We start from the raw sequence: 24620 nt of genomic DNA, 5'->3' as shown, positions 1-24620 counted from the left end.
GATTATTTATAAAGGTGATATCAATATTGGAAATACCATGAATGTTATCAAAAGTATATGTTTTAAAAGATTCATTCAAAATACTTAAATTATGACAGAAATTAAATTCTTATAATTGAACACCTCTATAATCAGCCATATCAATGTACCACAAATGTGATTTTGCATTAGCATCCATTGCTAAAATAAGATTACCAGTCGCTACTAAATTCATTACATTTTCTAAGTATTGCACTGAATATCAATATTAAATGAAGGTGGACAGTATAGAGATACTAAATAGAATGATATCACATTAGCTGAAACATGTATACAAGTAGCATGTTCAGAGCAAAGACTAGATATAACAGTGATATAAAAACTCTTATTAAAAACTATAACAGCAGTTTTAGTTTTAATTACAGTAGTGTGTATAACCTGAGCAGTTATTGGAAATCCAGTGACCTTAAAAGAGTTTCCAAATGTGCCTACGTAAGATTCTTGGAGACACAAAATATCATAACCTCCTTCAATCATACCAACTTTAATTTCATCCATGACATTTTGTTAGAAAGAATAGAACAAAATCCAGGAATTTCGACAAGGAAGGTTGCTCTGCAAGAGCGTGTACTGAGCCATAGCAGTGTGTGGCGAATTTTACATTGCCAATTACTGTACCCCTACCATATCCATCATGCACAAGTTCTCAGAAATACAGACTACCCATAATCAGTGACGGATCTTAACAAAAAATTTGTATTATCTCGAAAACGGTTCATTTGCAGCCTGATGTTCACTAGGACTTTTTTGCTTATTTTAGTTTGTACTTTTCACCTTTAAATTATTGACCATCATTTTTGAAACACCCTGTATAGTACACTGACTCGCCAAGTTCCACATTAGCCCGGCAAACATTCCTCACCTATTCATCCATTACTAAAAGTCATTAGAACAGATTTGAATCGTCTCAAAGAGCAGCAGTAAAAGGTTGTCTTCTACCGAATCCCAGGCCATACAGGAATTACAGGAAATGAAATCGCGGATCATGCCGCCAAACGTCTATCCAGCAGAATTTCTCCAATGAATTTTCTTGTATCTTTCAATGATTACAAAATTGAATGCATACACGAAATATATGCAAAGGACGATGGACACTTTAGTGACAAAAGCTTATACATAACAAACTCTGAAATTAAACCTGTTATGGGCTTCTAACTTCCCTACAAAAAAGTAGTCCTAGCTGGAACCTGAATAGGCCACACTCATCTGATCCATCTATTCCTATTGTCAGGTAATGACCCTTCACAGCGTACTCACTGCTTCAGACTACTCACAGTGAGACATATATTCCTGGAATGTGACTTTTATAATAATGCCTGTCTAATGTAATTTTCCTCTCTCTCACACTTACAAGACCTTTCACTTGGCCATATCAGTGGCAAAAAATAAATTCTTACAGAATTTTTCTCTTTTCTGAAACGATTATATTTATTTGATCGCTTCTAACTACTTCCATAGTAGCCAACAAGTAGAATGATCCACATTGATAGGTGCAATATGGTCTGAATAGACATTGTACAGGGAAATCCGACGACGACGACAACAACCTCCACAATGTGAGACTGCCCACTCTGAAGTATATAATTATTTGAACGTTTCTCGTTCAACAACACACGACTTTCTGCTTTCAGTTTCCTCTGATATCCACAAAAAGAAAAAATCTTTGTCACTGTTCAATATTGTAGGTAACATCGCGAAATTCTCTGAAGGTTTTGTTTTTTAAAACAATTTTAACCCTTTAACTGCTTCTTGCTAAACGAGGAAAGAAGACTGTGGTTGGAAGAATGGGGTGAAACTCTACGACAAGATATCGACGGTAATAAAAAGACGCTGGTATGGTGAGGAAAAGGATTTGATGCCGTAAAGAGAGAGAAAATGTGGGAGGTTTTGAGAAACTTGGGGATAGAGGAACATCTTGAGGAGAGAATTGAGAATATGTGTACCAGTACAGTGAGGAAAGTAAGAACTGTAGTGGGGTTGATTGAGAGCTTCGAAATAACATCAGGTTTGAGGCAAGGAGGCGTCCTGTCACCACTACTGTTCATAGCTGTCATGAATGATGTGCAATGTAGAGTGGTGGAACAACTTAGACAGCACCACATGAAAGTCATGCTCCTCGTAGATGACCTCTGCATATGGGGAGAGAGCAGGGAACAAGTGCAACGGCAAGTTGATATATGTGCTAGTATGGCCAATGAATTTGGACTGGTTTTCAGTAAGGAGAATAGTGAAGTAATGGTTCTCAAGAGGAGTGGCGAGCTTGACGGGTACATTACAATGGAAAGGAAACAGCTATAAATAGTAATAGTAGTTAACATCTTCAAATATCTAGGAAGCACCATTGCAAAGACGGGGTCTGCGTGGGTAGCACAGTGGGATCGTCACCGTCCTCCTCACACCGGCTGGAAAAGGCCCGGGTTCGAATCCTGTCGATGACGCGAGGAACTTTAGTGGGCTTTTTTCACTCCGTGGCTGAGTTAGTCGGTCTCAGGCGTAGATAGCAAGGTTTTTTCCCTCAGAAACTGAGGTTTTTTTCGTCCAGCAAAACAGGCAAATCGACCAAAGAACACACGCAATTTACAGACACGAATACAGGTTAATGTAATCATTTACGGGTAACCCTAATATAGTAATTTTTTTATTACAAAGACGGGAGTATACACGAAGAAATAAGTAGGATTCAAGCGGTTGAAAATTTCTATAGGCAGACAAGAGATCTGATCTGGAACAGGAACATACCACTGAAGTGTAAGAAGGCTATATCAGGCCTATTATGTACCAATTCTGACATATGCATCTGAAACTTGGACTATGAGGAAAAAGGATGAAAGCAGAATTCGGGGGGCAGAAATGAAATTGTGAGGAGCATAGCCGGAAAGATAAGACACGAAAGAATGAGGAATGATGTGATTAGGGAGAGAATTCAAGTTGAAAAACTCCAGAATAAGATTGAAAGTTCCAGTTTGAAATGATTTGGATATTTCAAGAGGATGAACGAGAGGCGTTTGCCAAGAAGAATGTTTGATTTACAATTAAAGGACAAAAGACCAAAGGGGAGACCAAGAACGAATGGCAGGACATGATTAAGATCGATGTCATTAAACGAGGAGGAAATTGGAGTGAAATCAACGAGGGAGAGAAGTTCACAGACAGTGCATGGTGGCGAGACTGCATACGTCGACCCGTGGACCAGCGGAACGATGACAGGCGATGTTGAAATGCTTCTTGCTTCCCTTGCAGCCAATGCCATGCAAATAGGGGGGGGGGTGTATTTGATGCTCTGCATTATGGCCCCCAATCTAAATGCCCCAACGAGGGAGTCATAAAAGTCTCATCTTAAAAACAAGACCCATTAACCCCTTTTGCCTTCGGGCCCCGAAGTTCCTTTGCACGACCCTGCTTGCAGCCATGATTTATTGGCTCAATTTATTTCTTTGATAGGGTCAGTATCGCAGATTACAGATTAATAGTAAGCATCGTCCTAGTAGCCCTAGAAAAATCCCGACACCAACAATTCTAGCAGTTGTAGTAAATGCTGCACATTCTCCAGGGATGGGGCGTATGCGCTGACAATGAGGACGTTTTTGAACTTCATCACACAGACTTGCACATTGCGTGAACAAGATATGGCATTCGCCTTGTGTCAAGTCATACTTTAAATAACATTTCGTGTCAACAACCCTCGTGTTTTGAGGCTTGCAACGTCACCTGTAATATTGCTTAAAAGTGGGAATGTTTAGTTAATTGATAGAACTTAATGTATCGTTATTTGAAATTCAACTTAATGAGAATAATAGCAAAGCTTAAGCTTATTTGAGGTGAGTACCGTCAGTTAAGCTTTGCTATTATTCTCATTAAGTGGTAACGTACGTGAATTTAAATATTTAGTATTTAAATTTAAATTTTATTATTTTGAAGTAAAAAGTCGCACTAACATGACAGTGACAGATGAAGTTGTGTTTGTCTAAGTGCCGCAATTAAATTGAAAAGCTCTCAATATCAAATTGTTTCAGTGTTGGCATAGATGTGTTTTCAATACGTACAGTATTATGTTATGTTACGTGATATATTACTGTTGCTTTATTAATTTTCGTACGATCAGTAGTTATGTAGTTGCCCTCCCTCTTCCAATTATTGAAATATTTTTGGTTTTTCTCGTTAGGTCGCGCCACACGTTTATGCCGGAAACGAAGATATGCCTTGAAAGGAGCGAAGTAGAAAATATTCCTTTATTTCTGTGTTTTCTTTAGGTGTTATTAATTATAACACCTCTCAAGTAATGTGGCCCACATGGTTTGTGTAGAAATTAAGCATTTTAATATGGCTGCAACGTCGTGGCTATTTGAAAAACGTCCGCTTAAACGGCCTCGTTTAGGACCACCTGATGTGTATCCGCAAGATCCGAAACAAAAAGAGGTGAATTCGGCTAACTGCTCGATTTACATATATATTAAATTAATGTTCAAAATATTCTGCTGAGTAACATAAAAAAAAAAAAAAAAGCAAATCAAATTATATCATATAATGTTACTGCTTTTTTAAATTTAAGCAGTTATTTTTTTTTTTTCCAGCTAAATGGAACAAATCTAGAAGTTGGCTTAGAAAGTAGAGACCTAGTGGTCGAAGTTTGTATTACTTTAGGTATATCGAGTTTGAATAGTTGGGACCCTAAAGCATTGCAAGATTTTGTGTTTAAAACAAGTAATATTGGCAACATGATACAAAGAAGGGAGCTTTTACTGCAACAGCAAAATAAAATAAAAAATGGCCAAATGATTTGGGCAAACCTTTATGTTTGTTCAAAGTATCAATTTACATAACACCAAGTGGAAGTTTTTGCCAAGGATCAGTTGTTCTTGGACTGTATTCATATTTCAGCATATCTGTTCTGCAAACAACCTTTTTCAATTTAAATTTGTATACATTTGTGTATCATCCAAGAAAGATAAAGATACTATCAGCATTTATATTACAAACACTTTTAAATCGTTTACACTTCGTTATAACACACTAGATGCCCAGTTTCTAGAGACTGCAGTTTACAGAACTCCCTGTTCTTATTGTCAAGAATATTCTTTTGTGCCATAACTAATGTTATGCATCTCTGCACCTTTTCCAAAGATTCTTCCCAAATGCAGTTTACAAGCCTGCTTGTAGTGAGTTAAATGTTGATTTATAGAATGAGATAATCATTGTCCTGGAAAACCCCTGTATATCAGGGATGGCCAGCTTTGGCCTATTGGCTGTTAGTGGTATGCCTTCCAATTTAAAAAAAAAAATTAAACAACCAATTTGAAAAATCAGAGTGAAGCTAATCACATATAGTACATTAGAGCTTTTCAAACTTTCTGTAGTGTCATGTTCCAAAAGATTCTGCCAGATTTTTGCATCCTAGCAGCATTATGTTCACTTCAATTTCCTTTCACTGCAAATATTGATATAATTGATTGATTAAGGTACAGCTATTAATTAATATATAAAAAAAATTACATTTATTATTTCATATGCTTCATACTGTGGAAGCTGGTGAACACTGGATATGTCTTTTTATTTTAAAACTAATATTTGTAGTAATTGTTTCTTGTAAAAACCACATGTGTAGTTTTTACAAGAAACAATGACTACAATTATATAATGTTCTTGGGAAAGAAAAAAGCACCCTCATGGATGTACCTTTGCATATTTTTAGCTTCCTCTTTCAGTGGCACAAATTTTGACCCACATTTCAGTGGTGTTGGGAACCTTATTTTCCATTCATATTTACTGCCTTTTATCATTAATTTAGTATAGTAAGTAGGGGGCTAGTGAGTTTCTCAAAACATCAGTGCTGTGTTGAATTAACATTTGTTTGTTAATTGTTTTCACCTCTGTTTTATGTACCCTTTTTATTTTATAATCATTTTACTTTTTTAATTACAAGTGCTTAGCATCAAATTCCTTTATGTAGTTAGCCAAAACATTTGGTGGCGCTACGTGTGAATCGGTGGAAGGCGATATTGATTCTTGTATCTTGTGAATCCATTTCTAGCTGGCAAGCAACAATTTTCTACCATAATATGTGGCACACTACAGAAAGATTGGCTACTCTAGTTTGTATTCTTGACAGAACCCCCCTCAGCTGGTCTAGCAATGTATGCGCTGCTGGGAGAACTTCAAGATATGTTTTTCAGTTACTCTTAGTTCTTTTTTTTTTTAACATCTATGTTCAGCTTGATGCTACACAAATGTTATGTTGCTGTGGGAATACTGCTATTCAAATTCAGCACCTTTAATCAGAAGATAGATTTGAACCTTTCCATTTTTAAGCTGGTTGCCTGGTTTATCAAGATCTTGAAGTAATATATTTTGATTGCTGCCAACACGTGCATGTGTATACTTGCTTGTACACCAATGCTAGGAGTGTAGTAAACAGATTGGATGAAGTACTGGATAAGTCAACAAATGCAGATATGTAGTAAGTCATCAAATGCAAGAGTGTAGTAAACAGATTTGACGATTTTGAAGTACTGGGTAAGTCATGAAATGCAGATATTGTAAGGATATTAGAAACATGGTGCCACTTTAATATAAGGGATGTGGAATTTAAATATGGTCAGTACAATGTGTACAGGAGGGATAGACCAGACAGGAGGGGAGGTGGAGTTTATGCTCTTGGTCAAGAATCACATAAAATCAAAGGCAGTGGGCCCAGTTGAATTGGGTGGCCAATGCAGTATTGATTCAGTTTGGTGTGACACTGGATAAAATAAAATGAGAGCAGGAGTTTGCTGTAAGTCAAATGACTGTGATAAATTTGAATATAATGGACAGTAGTAGTAGTGATCGTAGCATCTGATGCAATAAAGCAAGCTTATGAGCTTATGTAGCATCAGCCAAAAAAAAAAAAAAAATAATAATTTACACAACCATTCTCTCTAAATGTTTGTCCAGTTCCTCCTTAAATTTATTTAACCTATCAACTTCCACAACGACAGATGGAAGTTTGTTCCAGCAATTAACCACCTGCTGGCTAAAGGCAAATTTCCGCACATCTGTTATACAACTATCTTTCCTCAGTTTGAATTTATGCTCCCTTAGGTTCGTAATCTAAACAAGTGGAAGAATCCCATCAGAATTCAGCATGCTCAACCCATTCAAGGCCTTATACACCTCAATCAGATCACCTTGCAGGTGCCTAGTCTCCAGCCACTGCAATTTGCACAACTTAAGCCTCTCTTGATAAGAGGATCCCTTCATTCCCCTCACCAATCTTGTTGCCCTTCTCTGTACATGCTCAAGCAAATCTGCATCCTTCCTAAAATGAGGCCTCCAGACCTGTACGCAGTACTCAAGGCATGGCCTGACCATTGCCGTATACAGAGGGACAATTACCTCCTTTTCCCTGCTAGCAAAATTCCTGTATATCATTGAGAAAACCCATGAACTGCCCTGGCAGCCTGTCTGCATTGTCAGAAAACTTCATATCTGACTGTACAATTACTCCCAGGTCTTTTTAATTTTCTACCACCTTAAATGTAGTACCACACAGCTGGTACTCTGGGGTTACTTGTGCCCATATGCAGTACTTTGCATTTGTCAATGTTAAACTTCAGTTGCCACTTCTCAGCCCACCTTCCCAAATTTTTCTAGTTACATAGACAAATAGAATGGACTAGTAGTTTAGAATGTCTTGTAATGGGGGGAACTTTAACTCTTCAGATATTGACTGAAACTTGTGGGTTGGTCACATGCCCAGGCATGATTTTCTGGATTTATTGAATTATTACTTTCTACACCAGCATGTTAGAGAGGCAGCAGTAATCTTGATCCAATTGCCAGCTGTGATTCTTCATATCTCCAGATAAGGCACTACTAGTTGTAAGTAATCATAATATCTCAGTGTGTTATTTACCTGAAGATATTTGCTTTCTTAAAGATGACTATAGCAGTCTCAAAACAATTTTAAAATTCTATTCAGTAGGGCACCAATTATGTTACTACCTGCATATTCTAAATAGAAAGCATTCAGTGAATTAATCATAGGAGCCACTCTTGTTTTTTATACCAAATAAGAGCTACTTTTTAAGGTTTCAACCTAAATGGATGTCAGATGAACTGATAAGACTTTTGTCAAAGTAAAATGCAAGGGATAATTTTAAATTATCAAGGAACACAGAAACCTACATTAAGTACAGACTAGTCTGAAATAAAGTCACTAATTGGGTTAGACAAGTTAAAGAGGTTATGAGATGTCTTTGGCTAAGAATATAAAGAAAAGTGGTAAATAATTCTTTGCCTTTGTTAGCAATGAAGGAAAGGGATGAATAATATTGCCCTACTAGATATGAATGGCATAACTATTGATGATCCTTCTCAGGTTGCTGTGAAGAAGTTTTTAGGGATGGGAATAGCAGAAGTAAATGATTTGTGGTAACTGAAAAGAAATTGCAAGAGAATTTGTTGTAGCTAAAAGTAAACAAGGCACCTTGGGGGCTGATGGGATCTCTCCAATTGTATTAAAAGATGCTTCAAAAGATCTAAGCAGACTTTGGACCATAATCATGAGAGTATACAAGAATCCCCTGAATCCAGGAGTTTTATCATTGGGTTCAGAGGAGATCCCTGTAGATTGGAATATGCAATTGTTTCTCCTAATCACAAAGGGGGGGGGGAAAGGGCAAAGTGAGTAATTACAGATTTATTAACTTGACTTTTGTTTCAGAAAAAATAATGGGATCAGTGTCTAAAGAAGTATTGCAAGATATTCTTGTTGGGAATGGAGTTATTCAGAAATCACAACACTGATTTGTTAAGAGATCTGATTAGCTATCAGCAAAGCTTTGTTAAGTCTGATTAGAAATTAGCAAAGCCTTATTCAGTAAAGCTTTTGACACTTCCACATCAAAGACTGCTGTAGAAATTGGAATAGTACGGTAATCAGGGAAGATTACTGTTGTGGTTGAAGGGATGGTTGAGTTCCAGAAGGTAGAGGATGGCTTTAAATGGGCTCTGCTGTTCTTGGACTAATGTTATTAGTGGAGTTCCACAGGATTCAGTGCTGAGCCTATTACTGTTTACAGTATTTATTAATGATATTGTTGAAGCATATCATGCTTATTGTCTAAGTTTGCATATGGTTGGCAGGGTGGTTAATGATGGGAATCAAGAATACTACTGCAGTAAGGTAGAAAAATTGGACAGATGTGCTGAGAACTGACAGTTCAGTTTTAACATTAATAAATTCAAGGTTAGGTGGTATTATACTAATACTGATTAGGTGGTATTACACTCAAGGGGGTAGAGATTGAAAGAGATCTAGGGGTAATTATACATTCTGACTGAAGTTTTCTGAGCAGTGCACATCAGCTGCTAGGACAGATCATGAGTTTTTGTCAATGATATACAGGAATTTTGGAAGCAGGGACATGGAGGTGACCATCCCATTGTGTAAGGCAATGGTTCTGTATCTTGAGTTCTGTATACAAGTCTGGATGCCTCATTTGAAGAATAATGGCCGTGGAGAAGAGAAATCAGATTGCTAAATGACACAAAAGGGGATTGTCACTACTAAAAACCTGAGTTCTACAAATTGCAGTGCTTTAAAATTAAGTGCCTGCAAGAAGACCCAATTCAAGTGTTTAAGGCTTAAAATGCATTATGTAAACTAAATGCTTTTGATATTTCTACTGTTTCTTAAAGAACATGCATGAAGGGGCATAAATTGAAAAAGGAGTGTTGCAGGATAGATGTATGAAAATTTACTTTAAGCCACAGAGTAATGGATTGTTGGAGCAAACTTCCAGCTGACATTGGGGATGTGAATAGTTTTCAATAAATTTAAGGAAGGTTTAGAGATATTATTAGAGGTGATGTGAAAATGGGGTTGGTAGTTTTTTATAAGCTTGCTTTCTTAAATCATTTGCCACTAGTAATACTAAGTTCTGCCATTGCATGTTTTTCTAGTGTCTTCTGGGGGTTTCAGTGTTAACTTGTTTCAACTTTTTCTGTTCAGCTATGTAATATTCACTCTTGTGAGTTCAGGAGCCATGAGTTTACATTTATTGGAATTGTACAAGAAATGTTGTTTCTATGTCGATCCCGACTAACGGCACCTCTGTAGCCAGGTGGGAAGGAGCAGCAGTGTGTGGCACCGTTTCTTGATTAGACCGGGGTTCGAACCCGTCACCACCAAATACGGAGGATGCGGAAAGGTCAGGGAATGACCACCGCATATTCCTGGAGCAATATGGCCTTAGTTGCTAATGCTCCTAAAAACCAGATAACAACAACAACAACCTAACTACACATTAGCAAAGCTTAAAAATTTTGGAATTTGTATTGACATTCTGTGATGTTTTTTTTTTTATCCTCTGGTATAATCCCAAGGTAATAGTCACCTGTTCTTGCCAGCTCAGTGTGCTGGCATTATAGTTGTCACTGGGATGTGTTTTTTTTTTTTTTTTTGGAAATATGGACCCAGCCTTGCAATGAATATATTTGTATCCATCTACATTACCCCATGAAACAAGTATTTTAAGAGTTCTCTTTGAATAAAATTATATATTCACTTTTTAATCAAAAGCAAATTTGTCATTTTATTTATAAATGAATAATATGAATTTATTTATAATAAAAAATGGTAAATTTGCATTTACTGGAGTTGATTGGATGACTAAACGTGAAACTACGTGACTTGCTGTTTGTGTCATCGAGGAGTAATGCTGATTGACAGAAACTGACAGAAACAAGCCACATCCCACACGATCGATCTTTTTAGAGGCTGTCATGTGACATAATATGTTGGAGCTGAAATGAAGAAAAGAAAAGGCAAAAATGGCAATTTTTTTTTTAAACAACTAACAAAAATTAACACCACTGATTCTTCTTGCCTGTACATTACCAGACGATTTCATGTTCATTAACAATGAGAATTGCTCATGTACGTCAACAGAAATGACTTTTTTTTTCCTGTGGATGCTGCACCAGACGCCGGCTTTCAACTCGTATCATTACTGAGAAAAAAATCAAATCGTCAAAAAAAACAACGTGAAAACAAAAAAAGCTCATTCATGAGTCCTGGCATTTTTTTGAACACACTAAAACACTTGTATTCCGAAGCTATCAAATTCACACTTTTGGCCATACATTATTAAAAGTCATATGATAAAAGCACAAGATGCAAAGTATAGTGACGAAAAATAACGACCTATCAATCAAAACTAAGCACCTCTCCCTCCTGGACAACACAAACAGCAGGTCATGTAGTTTCACATTTAGTTGTCTGATTGCTCCATCCAATCGCTCCAGATAATGTAGATCAATGTAAAAAATTCTGTATCATTGGGCATTCATTGTCGAGTGACCAAGTATGAGAGTGCACTGGCTTTTGTGTTTGAGTTCAAGCCTGTGTGACTGCTAAATATAGTTGATTATATTCATTGTTAAAATGATTAACTTCTCTGGCCTAGTAGTTGTGCCGGAGTATGAACAGGACATTTTTTCCCTCTTAACCTGAGATCATGAATAGACCTGTTGATAGCAATAGTTGAGCAATGCTGTTGCTCAACTATTAATGGAGTTGCATACCATAATTAGTATTTGAAACACTGCATTTCAAATATTGATATAGCTGTGTGCTTCAACTTATTTTACATGTTTAACTTGCCAATTTATGAGATTATGGATTGACCTACTGATAGCAGTTGAATTGTGACAACTCTACTACTGATAGAGTTGCATTCCAAAATCAGTATTTGAAACACTGCATTTCAAATTCTAGTGTTCTTCAATATATGGAAACAATATAAATACAGTAAAAACCTTGCTTTAATGGACTATATGGGAATAAGGCCTATTCACCAAATCTTGATTGGCCCTGAAAAAAAAATTCAGTTGCTGAAGTTGCTAGAATGTTATGAAAAATTGCTGTATTACTGTTTATTAAAAAACATTAAATGTTGTAAGAGAATATTTTACTGCACTTATTAAGTGGAGTAAAAGAGTTAAAATTTTGTATGATATGTAGTGGCAGCATAAACCCTGACTAAAACTTATACATTGTCTTAAAAATATTCTCGATAGCTACTTCAATCGAAGTCTGTAAATGTGAAAGTTTACTGTATGTATATCACTATTAAAATGTGACATAAGCACTGGGAAACCGAAAATGAGAAGAGAAGTGCATTATAGGTTTAATCACTGTGATGAATATAATAAATGACTATACTGAGAAATAGTCTGCTTCTTCCCTGTGTACCACTCCTAATGGAGGTCAGTGACCACACAGCAAATGTCTCTCTGCCTTTGGTAGCTCCGAACAGCTGCTCGATGTTCAGTCCTGTCCAGGATTCAGAGGAAGTCTCTTTGGACTAGATATGTGCAAATGTCTTCCAATTCACAAAGGGGAATCAAAAGATGACATAAGTAATTACAGATCTGTTAGCTTAACTTCTGTTCCAGGGAAAATAATGGAGCCTCTTGTTAAAGAAGTAATGCAATACTATATAAACAACAATGCAGTTATATTGTAGTCAAAGCAAATTATGGGGAGACCTTGTCTCTTACCGATCTGATTGGATATTAGCATTAGTAGAGGCATTTGATGCAAGAAAGCAAACTTATGCAGCATCAGCCAAAAAAAAAAAAAAAAAAAACCCACTTCCACTTCACCCCTCTGTTCGTTCAAAATACCTGTCCAGCTGAGCCTTAAACTTATTTAGGCTATCAACTTCCACGACAAGGGATGGAAGTCTGTTCCACCAACCAACCACTCGCTGGCTAAAGGCAAATTTCCGCATGTATATCCTACATCTGTCTTTCCTCAATTTGAATTTATGCCCTCTCAGGTGATTATTCTGAGCGAGAGGAAGAATCCCATCAGCATTGAGCATGCTCAAACCATTCAAGGCTTTATACACCTCTATCAGATCACCTCGCTGGTGCCTAGTCTCCAGACACTGTAATTTGCAAAACTTAATCCTTTCTTCGTAAGAGCACCCCTTTGTTCCATTCACTAATCTTGTTGCCCTTCTCTGTACTCGTTCCAGCAGCTGTACATCCTTCTTGAAAAGAGGCCTCCAGACCTGTATACAGTACTCTAGGTGTGGCCTGACCATTGCCTTATACAAGGGAATAATCACCTCCTTATCCCTGCTAGAAAAATTCCTATATATCATTGACAATACACCATGAGCTACTCTTGCAGCCCATCTGCACTGCTCAAAGAACTTCATATCTGCCTGCACAACCACCCCCAGGTCCCTTTCATTCTCTACCACTGTCAGTGTAGTACCACAGAATTGATACGTTGCTCTGGGGTTGCTGTTTCCCATGTGTAGTACTTTACATTTGTCAATGTTAAACTTCATTTGCCACCTCTCAGCCCATCTGCTCAACCTTTCCAGATCCTGTTGCAGCAGCATAGTGTCAACTGGATGCAAGAGTGTTTGCTGATGTGGAGGCAGTGTTAGGTAGGCTGGAAGACTGCTAGCTTGGGGGGATTCACAGACTAAAAGATTAACAGTAGCTGTAGGCAGAGCTGAAAGTGATTCTCGGACTGCTTCTATTAGAAAGAGCAGCAACCTGCAGGGCGGGGTGCTAGGAATTTGAGGGATTGCTGGAAGTTATCATGGAAAAAATAAATACATGGGCTATGTTAGAATAACTAAGGATAAACAAGTGTATATATACTTGCATGTACACCAATGCTAGGAGTATAGTAAATAAATTTGATGAATTTGAAGTGCTGGGCAAGATATCGAAGGTGGATATTGTTGGGATATCAGTGGCGTGGTGTCACACAGATATAAGCAGTGCAGAATTGGAATTTTGGGAGTACAATGTGGACAGGATAGGAAAGGAGGAGAGGTTATGCTGTTAGTTAACAAACAAAATCTAAGGAAGTGCATCCAGTTGATATGGGTGGACAGTGCAATGTTGAGTCAATTTGGTGTGACATAAACACTCGGAAAGGGAAAATTAGAGTAAGAGTGTGTTATAGGCTTAATGACTCTGATGAGTATAACAAAAAGTTGTACAGAGAAATAGTGTGTCAGTAAATCGCAATGTTCTTATAAAGGGGGATTTTAACTTCCCAGTTATTGACTGGAGCTTGTGGATTGGTCACTTGCACACTAGCATGACTTTTGTGGATATATTGGATGATTGTTTTCTACAGCAGCAGCATGTTCAAAAGGCAACCGGAGAGAGTAATACTCTTGATCTAATTTTTGAGCAGTGATCATTCGTGCATTAAGAATTTGCAGATAAAGGAACCACTGGGTGGCAGTGATCACTGTGTACTGATGTGGGATTTACTTAAAGGTATTACTACCATCAGAGGTAAGGGAAGGGTTTTTGCTTCTTTAAAGGTGACTACAGTGGTCTCAGACAGCTTTTAAATTCTATACAGTGGGATCAACTGATGATGTTACCAGCACAAATTCTAAATGGGAAGCATTCAAGGAATTAATCTCGTTAGCTACTAGGCCTTTCATACCAACTAGGAAATAGTGTTCAAGATTTAGGCCAAAATGTATGTCAGATGAACTAATGAGACTCATTGCAGAGAAGAAAATGCATGCATATAAATTATCAGGTGACAGTAGATATAAGCTAGTCTGTAATCAAGTCACAAAGGAGGTTAGGCAAGCGAAGGCAGATTATGAGAAATCTTAGGCAAAGGATGCTAAGAAAAGGAGCAAGGACTTTACTTATACAGGTTGTCTCAAAAATACATTGCTTAACTTCAGGAATGAGTTCCTCATAAAAAAAAAAAAAAAAAAAGGGTAAACTGCAGACATTATCAACGCACTGCAAGATGGAAGCCTTTTCAACAATTCATGCTGTGGGAAATGGACCATAATCTGCCACGCTGGTCCAGTGCGGGTTGGCAGATCGACCGTATTTAGCAGTCAGGGGCTTGAACCCCGGTCTACTCAAAGAGCGTGTGCTACTGCACTCCCGCTCCTGACCACTGCTACGGAGACCATGTAGACAATAAAAATATTTTATATCAACATAGTTCCGGAAATGCTTGGTTCCTGAGTTATTAACCGGAATGTCTTATCTCCCGCAGGTGATTTCCTTCATCACAAGTTACCGACAGAATTTGGTGGTTTTCCATTCTGACCATGTACCCAAATCAGGAGCAGGCGGATATGCACTTTATGTATGGTTGGCAGACGGCAATGCTCTGGAGGCTTGTTGTTTGTGTCACAAAAGGTTCCCAGAACGAAGATGTCCAGACAGGAAAATGTTTGAAGGTATCCATCGCCGCCTTTGTGAACAGGGATCTTTACACCTCATGCTGCCAACAGAGGACGATCAAGATCTACGACTCCTGAAGTAGAGGAGAAGATTTTGGGTGTTTTGCTGCCACTTCTCTAATCAGCACACGCAGAATAGCAATGCAACTGGCTGTTCAACGTTCGACTATTCGGAGAGTGTTGCGAGAACACCAACTGATATGGAAACTCTCCGCAATCGAATTGTAGCAGGTTGTGAGACAATACAAAACATGCCAGGAATTTGGCATCATCTTCACGAGTCGATGAGTCGTTGATGTGAGGCTTGTATTCAGGAAGAAGGTGGAAATTTTGAACAATTACTATAAAGTGATGTGAACAGTTAAGTGTCATAGACAGACCTTCAAAACTCGGAAACCAAGCATTTCCGGAACTATGTTGATATAAAATATTTTTATTGTCTACATATGAGGAACTCATTCCTGAAGTTATGCCGTGTATTTTTGAGAACCTTGTAAGGAAGGGAATGAATCGGATTGGTCCCTTTGATAATCGATGTTTTGACCGTTGATGATCCTGCTCAGATAGTTGACAAACTGAATTAGTATTTTGCATATACATTAGATTCTTGATTTTCCGGGATAGATGGTAAAAAAAAGTTCCCAGATAATCGATTTCTGGTTAATCCAAAAATACAGCAAGTCCCCGACATACGTAACAGATACGTTCCAAGACTTTTTACGTAAATTGAGTATTCTGTCTTTCTACTTTGTTATTGTGTTCACCGTTGCCACTGACAAATCTGAATTCTGCGCTATACTTGTTAATGTTTGACCATTTTCATACATCCTTATTATTTTAATTTTCTGATCCAGTTCGATTGCTTTCCTTTTCTTGGTAGATTTACTAGCCGCTGTCACTTATTCTCTTAGTCAGCACCGTGATAACAGTCAAAATTAAATTTTCTGTAAAGAACTTAACAGGGTTAAGGCGAAAACTCACTATTACCACCCCACGTGAGCTCACATTTTACTAAAGCTAATTTCTGTCAGTTACTGTCATAAAACAATAAAAAAAATTTGTACTTTCCGCGCTATTGGGCTTTTCTGTTAGTGCAATTCATTATAAATGGGTAGGAAACTTGATCTTATTGCATTTGCGATAATACCAATTTGCGATAATACCAATAAGCTGGAATTCTGTGAGTTTTTACGTTATTATGGTGAAATGTGTGCCCCTTCACTGAAATCTTCAGTTATATATAAAAAAAATATATAAATAACGTAACATAAGTCCGAAGCTACGTAAGTCGGGTTGTTGTTGTTATTTGGTTTTTAGGAGCATTTAGCAACTAAGGCCATATTGCTCCTGGTATATGGGTGGTCATTCCCTGACCTTTCTGCATTCTCCATATTTGGTAGCTCACGGGCTCGAATCCCGGTCTAACCAAGAAGCGTGTACTCCGTAGCCGCCTACGTAAGTCTGGAACTTACTGTATTGAAAATTTTCAGCAACCTACATTTCCGATAGATAAAAAAACGAGAAAACTTGCCATGCACAACTCCTGTGTCCAATACACACCACCGCGTATTTATTTTTTATGATGCCGATTTTAAATCTAATAGCTTCCTTTGATATTTTTACAAGCTTGTGTATGGTTTGGTCACCAACATTATTATGGTTCTTTTGAGATTTAACAGATGACCGTTTTCAAACTTATGATTAATATCACGTTTTTGTTTAATTTAAAGCATAACTTTTGTGTTTGCCTATCATTTTTGCAATTTCTAAGCAAAAAAAAAAAAAAACTAATAGTTACTATAAAAAAAAATTTTCCAACATTCCTGACAAATAACGAAACAAAATTTGGGCTTTTGCGGTGTGACGGAAAACAATAATCGACACAACACACTAAAACAAACTAAACATTTGGTCTTTTTTTTTTTTTTTTTTTTGAGCTGCGTGTGGGAAGATAGTGGAGGTTGCAATATAATAATCTCCCAATGAAAACTCATAATGCCACTCCTTGTTGCTTATTTATGACTTGCAAAACATGTTCATACCTATTCTAGTTATTACTTGAATTTTACATTCAAGCATGAGGAATTCTATAGGGAAGTGGAGGGCGAAGCTTATTAAACTCTAACAGCGAGCTTAATGATTTTGTAATAACTGAGAGAGGAGAACTTGTTCAAATATAAACATAAGAAAGGCACCTCTGGTGGATGAGATCTATCCAGTTATATTAAAGGAGGTGGCAAAGGAAGTAAGCAAACCCTATCCATAATTATGAGAGCATCCTTTGACTCAGGGGAAGTCCCCATTCACTGAAGATGTGCAAATGTATACCCATTCCACAAAGGGGGATCAAAGGGGGACACAAGTAATTACAGATCTGTTACTTTAATTCTGTTCCATGTAAAATAATGGAGTCGCTGGTAAAGTAGCATTGCAGGATCATCTAAATTTTTTTTTTTTGTTTATACTCCGGCATGACAACCAAGTCAGTAGAGTTTACAATAAATCGTCAGTACAAAGATTTATCGTATTTAGTAGTCACGGGCTTGAACCCCGGTCCATTCAATAAACGCGTGCTATGCACTCTCACTCCTGGGCTACGTCAGTCTAGACAAGACTGCAGTAATAATTCAGACGTGGTATGGGTTTGTTAAGGAAAGTCTTCTCTGACAAATTTGATTGGATACAATGATGTAGTTACAAAGGAATTGGATTCAAAAAATAAATTTGATATCATATACTTGGATTTCAGTAAAGCTTTTGATACTGTTGTGCACGGAAGACTACTATACAAATTGGAGCACTACAGTATTAAATACAAGTTGCTACATTCGATAAAAGGGTGGTTGTGGGAGAAGACAGAGTGGTAATCAGTGGATGCTGCTTTTCGTGGGCTAACGTTGTTAGTGGAGTACCCCAGAGTTCAGTGTTGGGCCCACTATTGTTTTGTATATTTATCAATGATATTGATGAAGTTATATCAGGCTTGATATCAAAGTTTGCAGATGATACTAAGGTTGGCAAGGTTGTTAATGACAGTGTTCTACTTCAACAAGATCTAGAAATGTTAGGCAGATGGACTGAGAAGTGGCTACTTAAGTCTAACATTGACAAATGCAAAGTACTGCATACGGGTAGAAGTAATACAGAGAAATGTACCAACTGTGTGGTACTAAACTTAGGGTGGTAGAAAATGAAAAAGACCTGGGAGTAATTGTGCTGTGAGATATGAAGTTTTTTGAGCAACACAGACAAGCTGCTAGAGAAGGTCATGGAGTATTGTCAATGATGTACATGAATTTTGAATGGTCAGGCCACGCCTTGAGTACTGCGCACATGTCTGGAGACCTTATTTTAGGAAGGATTTAGAGTTGCTTGAGCACGTACAGAGAAGGGCAACAAGATTGGTGAGGAGAACGAAGGAGTCCTGTTACTAAGAAAGGCTTGAGTTCTGCAAATTGTAGCGTCTGAAGAATAGGCATCTGTGAGATGATCTGAATGAGGTGAGTAAGGCCTTAAATGGGTTGAGCCGGCCCAATTCTGATGGGATTCTTCCTCTTTTTTAGATTGGAACCTGACGGGGCATAAATTCAAATTAAGAAAAGATAGTTGTTGAATAGATGTGTGGAAATTTGCATTTAGTCAGTGGATTGTTGATTGCCCGAACAAACTTCCATCTGTCATTGTGGAAGTTGATAGTTTAAATAAATTCAAGGAGGAACTGGACAAACATTTAGATGGAATGAATATGTGAAATTTTTTTTTTTTTTTTTTTTTTTTCGGCTGATGCTACAGAAGCTGGCTTTTTTTCATCACATGCATCTACTACTATTAAAAATAATTTTGAAATCACATACTTGGATTTACCCTCAGGGGGCTCGCATCTGGTGAGTATTTTGCTCACCAGATGTGAGCCCTTGAGGGTAAATTGAGCTGGATATCATCATTCTTCTCTTTCTTGGTGATTCCCTCCTACTTTTGACTCTTGTTTTCTCTCTCTCTCTTTCTCTCAGTTGGGGCCATTGTTTTTTCTGTATTTATTAATGATATTCATGAAGGTATAACAGGCTTAATGTCCAAGTTTTCAGATGATACAGGGGTTGGTGGGGTGGTTAATAACAGTACTTAAGATAAGCTACTGCAACAAGATATAGAAAAATGGTAGTTGAATTTCAGAGATATCAGTTGAAGTTTAACATTGACAAATGCTAGGTACTGCATATGGGTAGCAATATTCCCATCACACAGTTCCATTAACCTTTCTAGGTTAATGGAACTGTGTGATGCTATACTCAGAGTAGTGGAAAATGAAAAGAATCTGGGATTAATTGCACAGATGGATATGAAGTTTTTTAAAGATCAAACAGGCTGCCAGAACAGCTTGTGGAATTTTGTTAGTGATATAGAGGAACTTTTCTAGCAGGGATAAATTAATGATTATCTCATTGTACAAGGCAATGATTAAACCACATCTTGAGAACTGCATATTCCTAAAATGAGGCCTCAAGTTAAAGAACTTGAGGCCTCATTTTAGGAAGGATGTCGTTCTGCTTGAATGCGTGCAGAGAACTGTATTAAGATTGGCAAGGCGTCTTTCCAGAAAGGCTTTAGTCCTGCAAATTTCAGCATCTGGAGATCAAGTATCTGCAAGCTGATCAAATTGAAGTGTTTAAGGCTTTGAATGGATTGAGCAAGTTAGTGCTGATGGCATTCTTCCTCTTGCTCCGACTCTAAACATGAGATAGATGTGTGGAAGCAGGTGGTTGATTGTTGTAATCAACTTCCATCTGTTGTTGTGGAAGAAGGTATTTTAAATAAATTCTGTGAAGAGCTGGACAAATTATTGGAGGGGATGGACAGGTGATGTGGGAAGTTACTTGTTTTTTTGGCTGATGCTTTACAAGCTTGCTTTCTTGTATCATTTCCCAATACTAATACAAATATTAAAATGAATAATGTATTATTTTCTACTACACAATCCACTTATTTATAAAAATAATAATTTGGTTAGCATTGAAAAAACAGTTCCTTTAGTTCCTTAGTTTCTGTTGAATGCAGTTTAGATGTTATGTGCCTGCATAATTTTTTTTAGCTACCAGTAAATTTTCTACTCCTTGCAGCTTATGATTGCAAATTGTCAGGCTGTTGTAATTATTATACACTGTCTAGATGCTTCATTAGGACCATGAATAACTGCTTTATCAGGTTCAAATCACTGCTTTGACATGTTTAAGTCAAATACCATGATAATGGAGTTAGCAGGATATTGAAAAGGAAAATTGGATCATTTGTGTCACAATGTCTTGGAGTTGCAGAGGATTGTCTAATGAACACTTCTTTCTAGTTTATCTTGCAGATGCCCAGTGGAATTTAGCATCTGGGAGACACGTGGCTCGCATTGGCCAAGTCAAGTGCATGAAATCTTTTTTGTGTTGTTCAAGCTGCTCTTTTACAAATCTGGTGCAGTGGATGGTTGCTTTGTCTTCTTGAAAGTATTTCTGTGCATTTAGAAAGATAAGTATCCAACATATTGCCACTACCTGATCCGCAGTGATTTTAACAGTTCCCATGAGTAGGATCAGGGAACAAAGGGTATGAAAACATTTGCTATGAAAACATTTCCTACACCATTACACCTCTAGAAGCTTATGCTGATGGGTTGTGTTAGGGTAACTAAGAATATGAATAGGTGCATGTATTATTATTATTAGCTATATGATGCAAGGAAGCCTGAGGCTTATGCTGCACCAGCCAAAAAAAAATTCCCAAGTTGCCCTGAGAGAGAGAGAGAGAGAGAGAGAAAGAGAGAGAGAGAGAGAGTGAGTCAAAAGTAGAAGGGAATCACAGGAAAGAGAAGAATGATAATATCCAGCTCAGAACCCTGGGTGTGCCAAGCTCATATTCACCACTTGCATGTACACCAATGCTAGGAGTATAATAAATAAATTTGATGAATTTGAAGTGCTGGTCAAGACATCAAAGGCAGATATTGCTGGGATATCAGAGACATGGTGTTACAAGGCACACTATAGCTAGTGTAGCTTATGCGCCATTAAACACACACACACACACACACGCACACACGGTGTTACACAGATATAAGCAGTGGAGTACAATGTGTACAGAAAGGATAGACAAAATACAAAGAGAGGAGGGAGTTATGCTTTTAGTTTAGAAACACAAAATCTAAAGAAGTGCATCTAGTTGACATAGATGGTCAGTGCAATGTTGAGTCAGTTTGGTGTGATGTAAGCACTGGGAAAGCAAAAATGAGAGTAGTAGTGTGTTATAGGCCTAATGACTCTGAGTACAGCGAACAACTGAACAGACAAATAGACTGGGCCAGTAAGTCAGATTGTCTAATAATGGGGGATTTTAACTTTCCAGATATTGACTGGAACTTGTGGGTTGGTCACTTTTTTTTTTTTTTATCTGAACCCCAAACACGAGAGGTATTAGAACCTATAGTACTTAGTACCGTGCTTGGGTTGGAGGTTGAGAAGACGAAAAGAAGATATTTGTTGACATTGGACTTGAACTTCTGTAGATTGTAATTTTCAGGAAATATGTATGAAGGAAGGTTGTTCCAGAAAACGCAGTTGAATGAATAAATGAGGAAGATGAAAAGTTGGTTCTGTGGGTTTGAAGTTGGACAGTAAATGGATGTTGGCTGGTGGCGGCACGTGTTCGGACTGTTTTGAAAGAGAGAGCTGGAATTATAGAAGCCAATTCAGAAGAACAGTGCCCATGGAAGTATCTGTAGAAGAGGCATGCAGCAGAAACAGTGCGTCTATGAGAAAGCGATTGGAGAGACTCTATTAGAGAAGAATCATTAATTAACCTAACTGCCCTCTTCAGAATGGAATCAAGAAGCCTGAGAGAGGTTTTGGGGGCACCACTCCAGATGTGGGAACAATATTCCATGGCAGGGTGGATTTGCGATTTATACAGAGTGAGCAGCTGTTTGGAAGAAAAGTAACGCTGAGAGCGAAAGAGAAAACCAAGTTTTTTAGATGCAGAGGAAGCAATATTTGCAATGTGCTTGTTCCAAGAGAGATTAGAAGTCAGGGTAATCTCCAAAAGAGATATATCATTTTGCCTAGAAATCGGAGTGTCACTAAAGATAAGCATAGGAGCAGAAGAATCCTTTTTGCGAGATATAAGACAAGACTGAGTTTTAGAAGGTTTGAAATCAAATAAGTTGTCTTTGCCTCACTGGAGAATTACCTGAAGATGGGCATTTAAGGAATTGGTAGCAGATTTTCGAGAAGTTGAAGCTGATTGAGCAGGACAAGGTTTTTCAAAATGGAAAGTTCAATGCGATGTGCTATCATTGGCAAAACTATGGATAGGATTTCCAGTCAACGGAAGAAGGTCATTAATATAAAAGAGGAAAAGAGTGGGGGAAAGAACTGAACCTTGGGGGACACCAGCATTAGTGGAGAAGTTAGAAGACAGAGAGCCATCTACCATCACCCTCAGTGAGTGATCACAGAGAAAACTGGATAACCAATTACTAAAAACAGTTGGCAAACCATAAGATGGAAGCTTGTTTAGAAGACCTTTACGCCAAACACGATCAAAATCCTTTGAGATGTCAAGAGCAACTACTTGTGTTTCACCGAACTTTTCCATTGAATTAGTCCATAAATGGGTAACATAAGCCAGAATATCACCAGTGGATCGACACTGACGGAATCCATACTGGCGATCGTTGATCAGACGGAAGGTTTATAGGTAATTTAAGAGTTGACAATTAATTGATTTCTCAATTACTTTAGAAAGAGCAGAAGTAATTGCAATGGGACGATAATTGGATGGGAGGGATTTGTCACCCTTTTTAGGAACTGGCTGGATATGAGCAAATTTCCAAGCAGAAGGAAAAACACCTTTGGAATAAGAAAGTGAAAAAAGCGGCAAAGAATAGGAGTAAGTTCAGGAGCACAGGTTTTGAGAACAAGTGGAGAAATACCATCAGGACCTGGAGCTTTCTTAGCATCAAGATTCATCAAAATCCTTCTGATATCCTTTCGACGGAAGACCACAGGAGGCATTGAATGGAGCGTGTTGGGAATGGTGGGTGGTGTTTTACCAAGATCATTAATACATGAGTTGGAAGAAAAATGGGATGCTAGCAGGTTAGCTTTATCCTTGGCTGAAGTGACGACAGAACCATCTGGTTTGGACAGAGGTGGGAGCAGAGATGGGCAAAAGTTGTGGCCAATAGCTTTGGCAAGAGACCAGAATGCTCAGCTACCATTAGGGCAAGAAGCAAGTTTTCTACTCTTAGCCTGTTCAAACTCTAGTTTGGACTGATTAATAACTGCTTTACAATTGTTGTGAGCTTTGGTGTAGGCAGAAAATGAAACTGAAGAATTAGAAACAAGCCAATTTCGATATGCAACATTCTTCTCTTGGACAGTCTTAGCACATTTATTGGAAAACCAAGGTTTAGATAAAGGACGAGATTTTAAAGTGGAGTGTGGGATAAAGGATTCCATTCCTGCAAGAATAATTTCACTGACACGATTTGAGCAAACGTTGACATCAGAAGTTTTGAAAGAGTAATCCAACCAAGGAAAAGAAGAAAAGAAGTCTCGCAGGTCATCCCATTTTGCATTCTTGTAATGCCAAACAACACGAGGTTGGGAATAACCATGAGATAAAAGTTTCATTGGAGAAGAGACAATCACCAAGTTGTGATCTGAAGTGCCTAAAGAACCTCTCACTTCGACCGTGTACTTAGAAGGGTTGTTTGTGAGAAAAAGGTCAAGCGTATTGGCTGTATGATTAGGATTGTCCGGTATTCTTGTAGGTAAATGAACAATCTGTGCTAGGTCATTAGTAATCGCAAAAGCCTCAGCATCTTGACCTGCTGGGTCGGTGTGACTAGAAAACGGAAGCCAGCTGGAGTTGTTAACATTAAAATCACCAAGGAAAATTACCTCACTGTTAGGAAAGTTGGACTGGAGAACGTCGAGTTGCAAAGAGAAGAAGTCAAAGAGCTCCAAGTGATTAATGGAGTTGGGAGAACGGTAGAGACAACAGATGAATTTGACACAATGAGGTAGAGAGATTTTAAGCCAGAGAAGAATAAAGAGAGGAGATTCCAAATTGCCAAGTCTCTGACAGGGAATATCAGAACGGACATATGCACAAGTACTACCTTTGAGGCGAAAGGAATCATACAGCAAATAATTTGGGCATCTGAGATGAGCAGTAGTTGAATCAACCGATAACTGAGATTCTGTCAGAAAAAGTACATGGGGTTTGGCAGATTGCAAGTGGAAGACATCGTTGAGATTAGAATTGAGACCACGTATATTTGTGAAATGAATT

The 24620-nt window shown here is 37.9% G+C and overlaps 1 protein-coding gene across 4 annotated transcripts in view; it reads left to right on the top strand.

Moving 5' to 3' along the window:
• The first annotated feature begins 4226 nt into the window (after window positions 1-4226).
• LOC150091098 (mediator of RNA polymerase II transcription subunit 12-like protein) overlaps window positions 4227-24620 on the top strand; it is an 825386-nt gene continuing 804992 nt past the window's right edge. For all 4 annotated transcript variants that reach the window (XM_090374287.1, XM_090374270.1, XM_090374279.1 and 1 more), the window contains exon 1: window positions 4227-4455. In XM_090374287.1, coding sequence (XP_090230413.1) covers window positions 4330-4455 — 126 coding nt within the window. In that variant the 5' untranslated portion in view covers window positions 4227-4329. The remainder of the gene's footprint in view (window positions 4456-24620) is intronic.

Source organism: Mastigoproctus giganteus, chromosome 1, assembly GCF_048544385.1.
Source record: "Mastigoproctus giganteus isolate SK-2022 chromosome 1, ASM4854438v1, whole genome shotgun sequence".
NCBI lineage: Eukaryota > Metazoa > Arthropoda > Arachnida > Uropygi > Thelyphonidae > Mastigoproctus > Mastigoproctus giganteus.
Note: the sequence above shows the minus strand (reverse complement) of the source record. Positions and strands in the feature narration are given on the sequence as shown.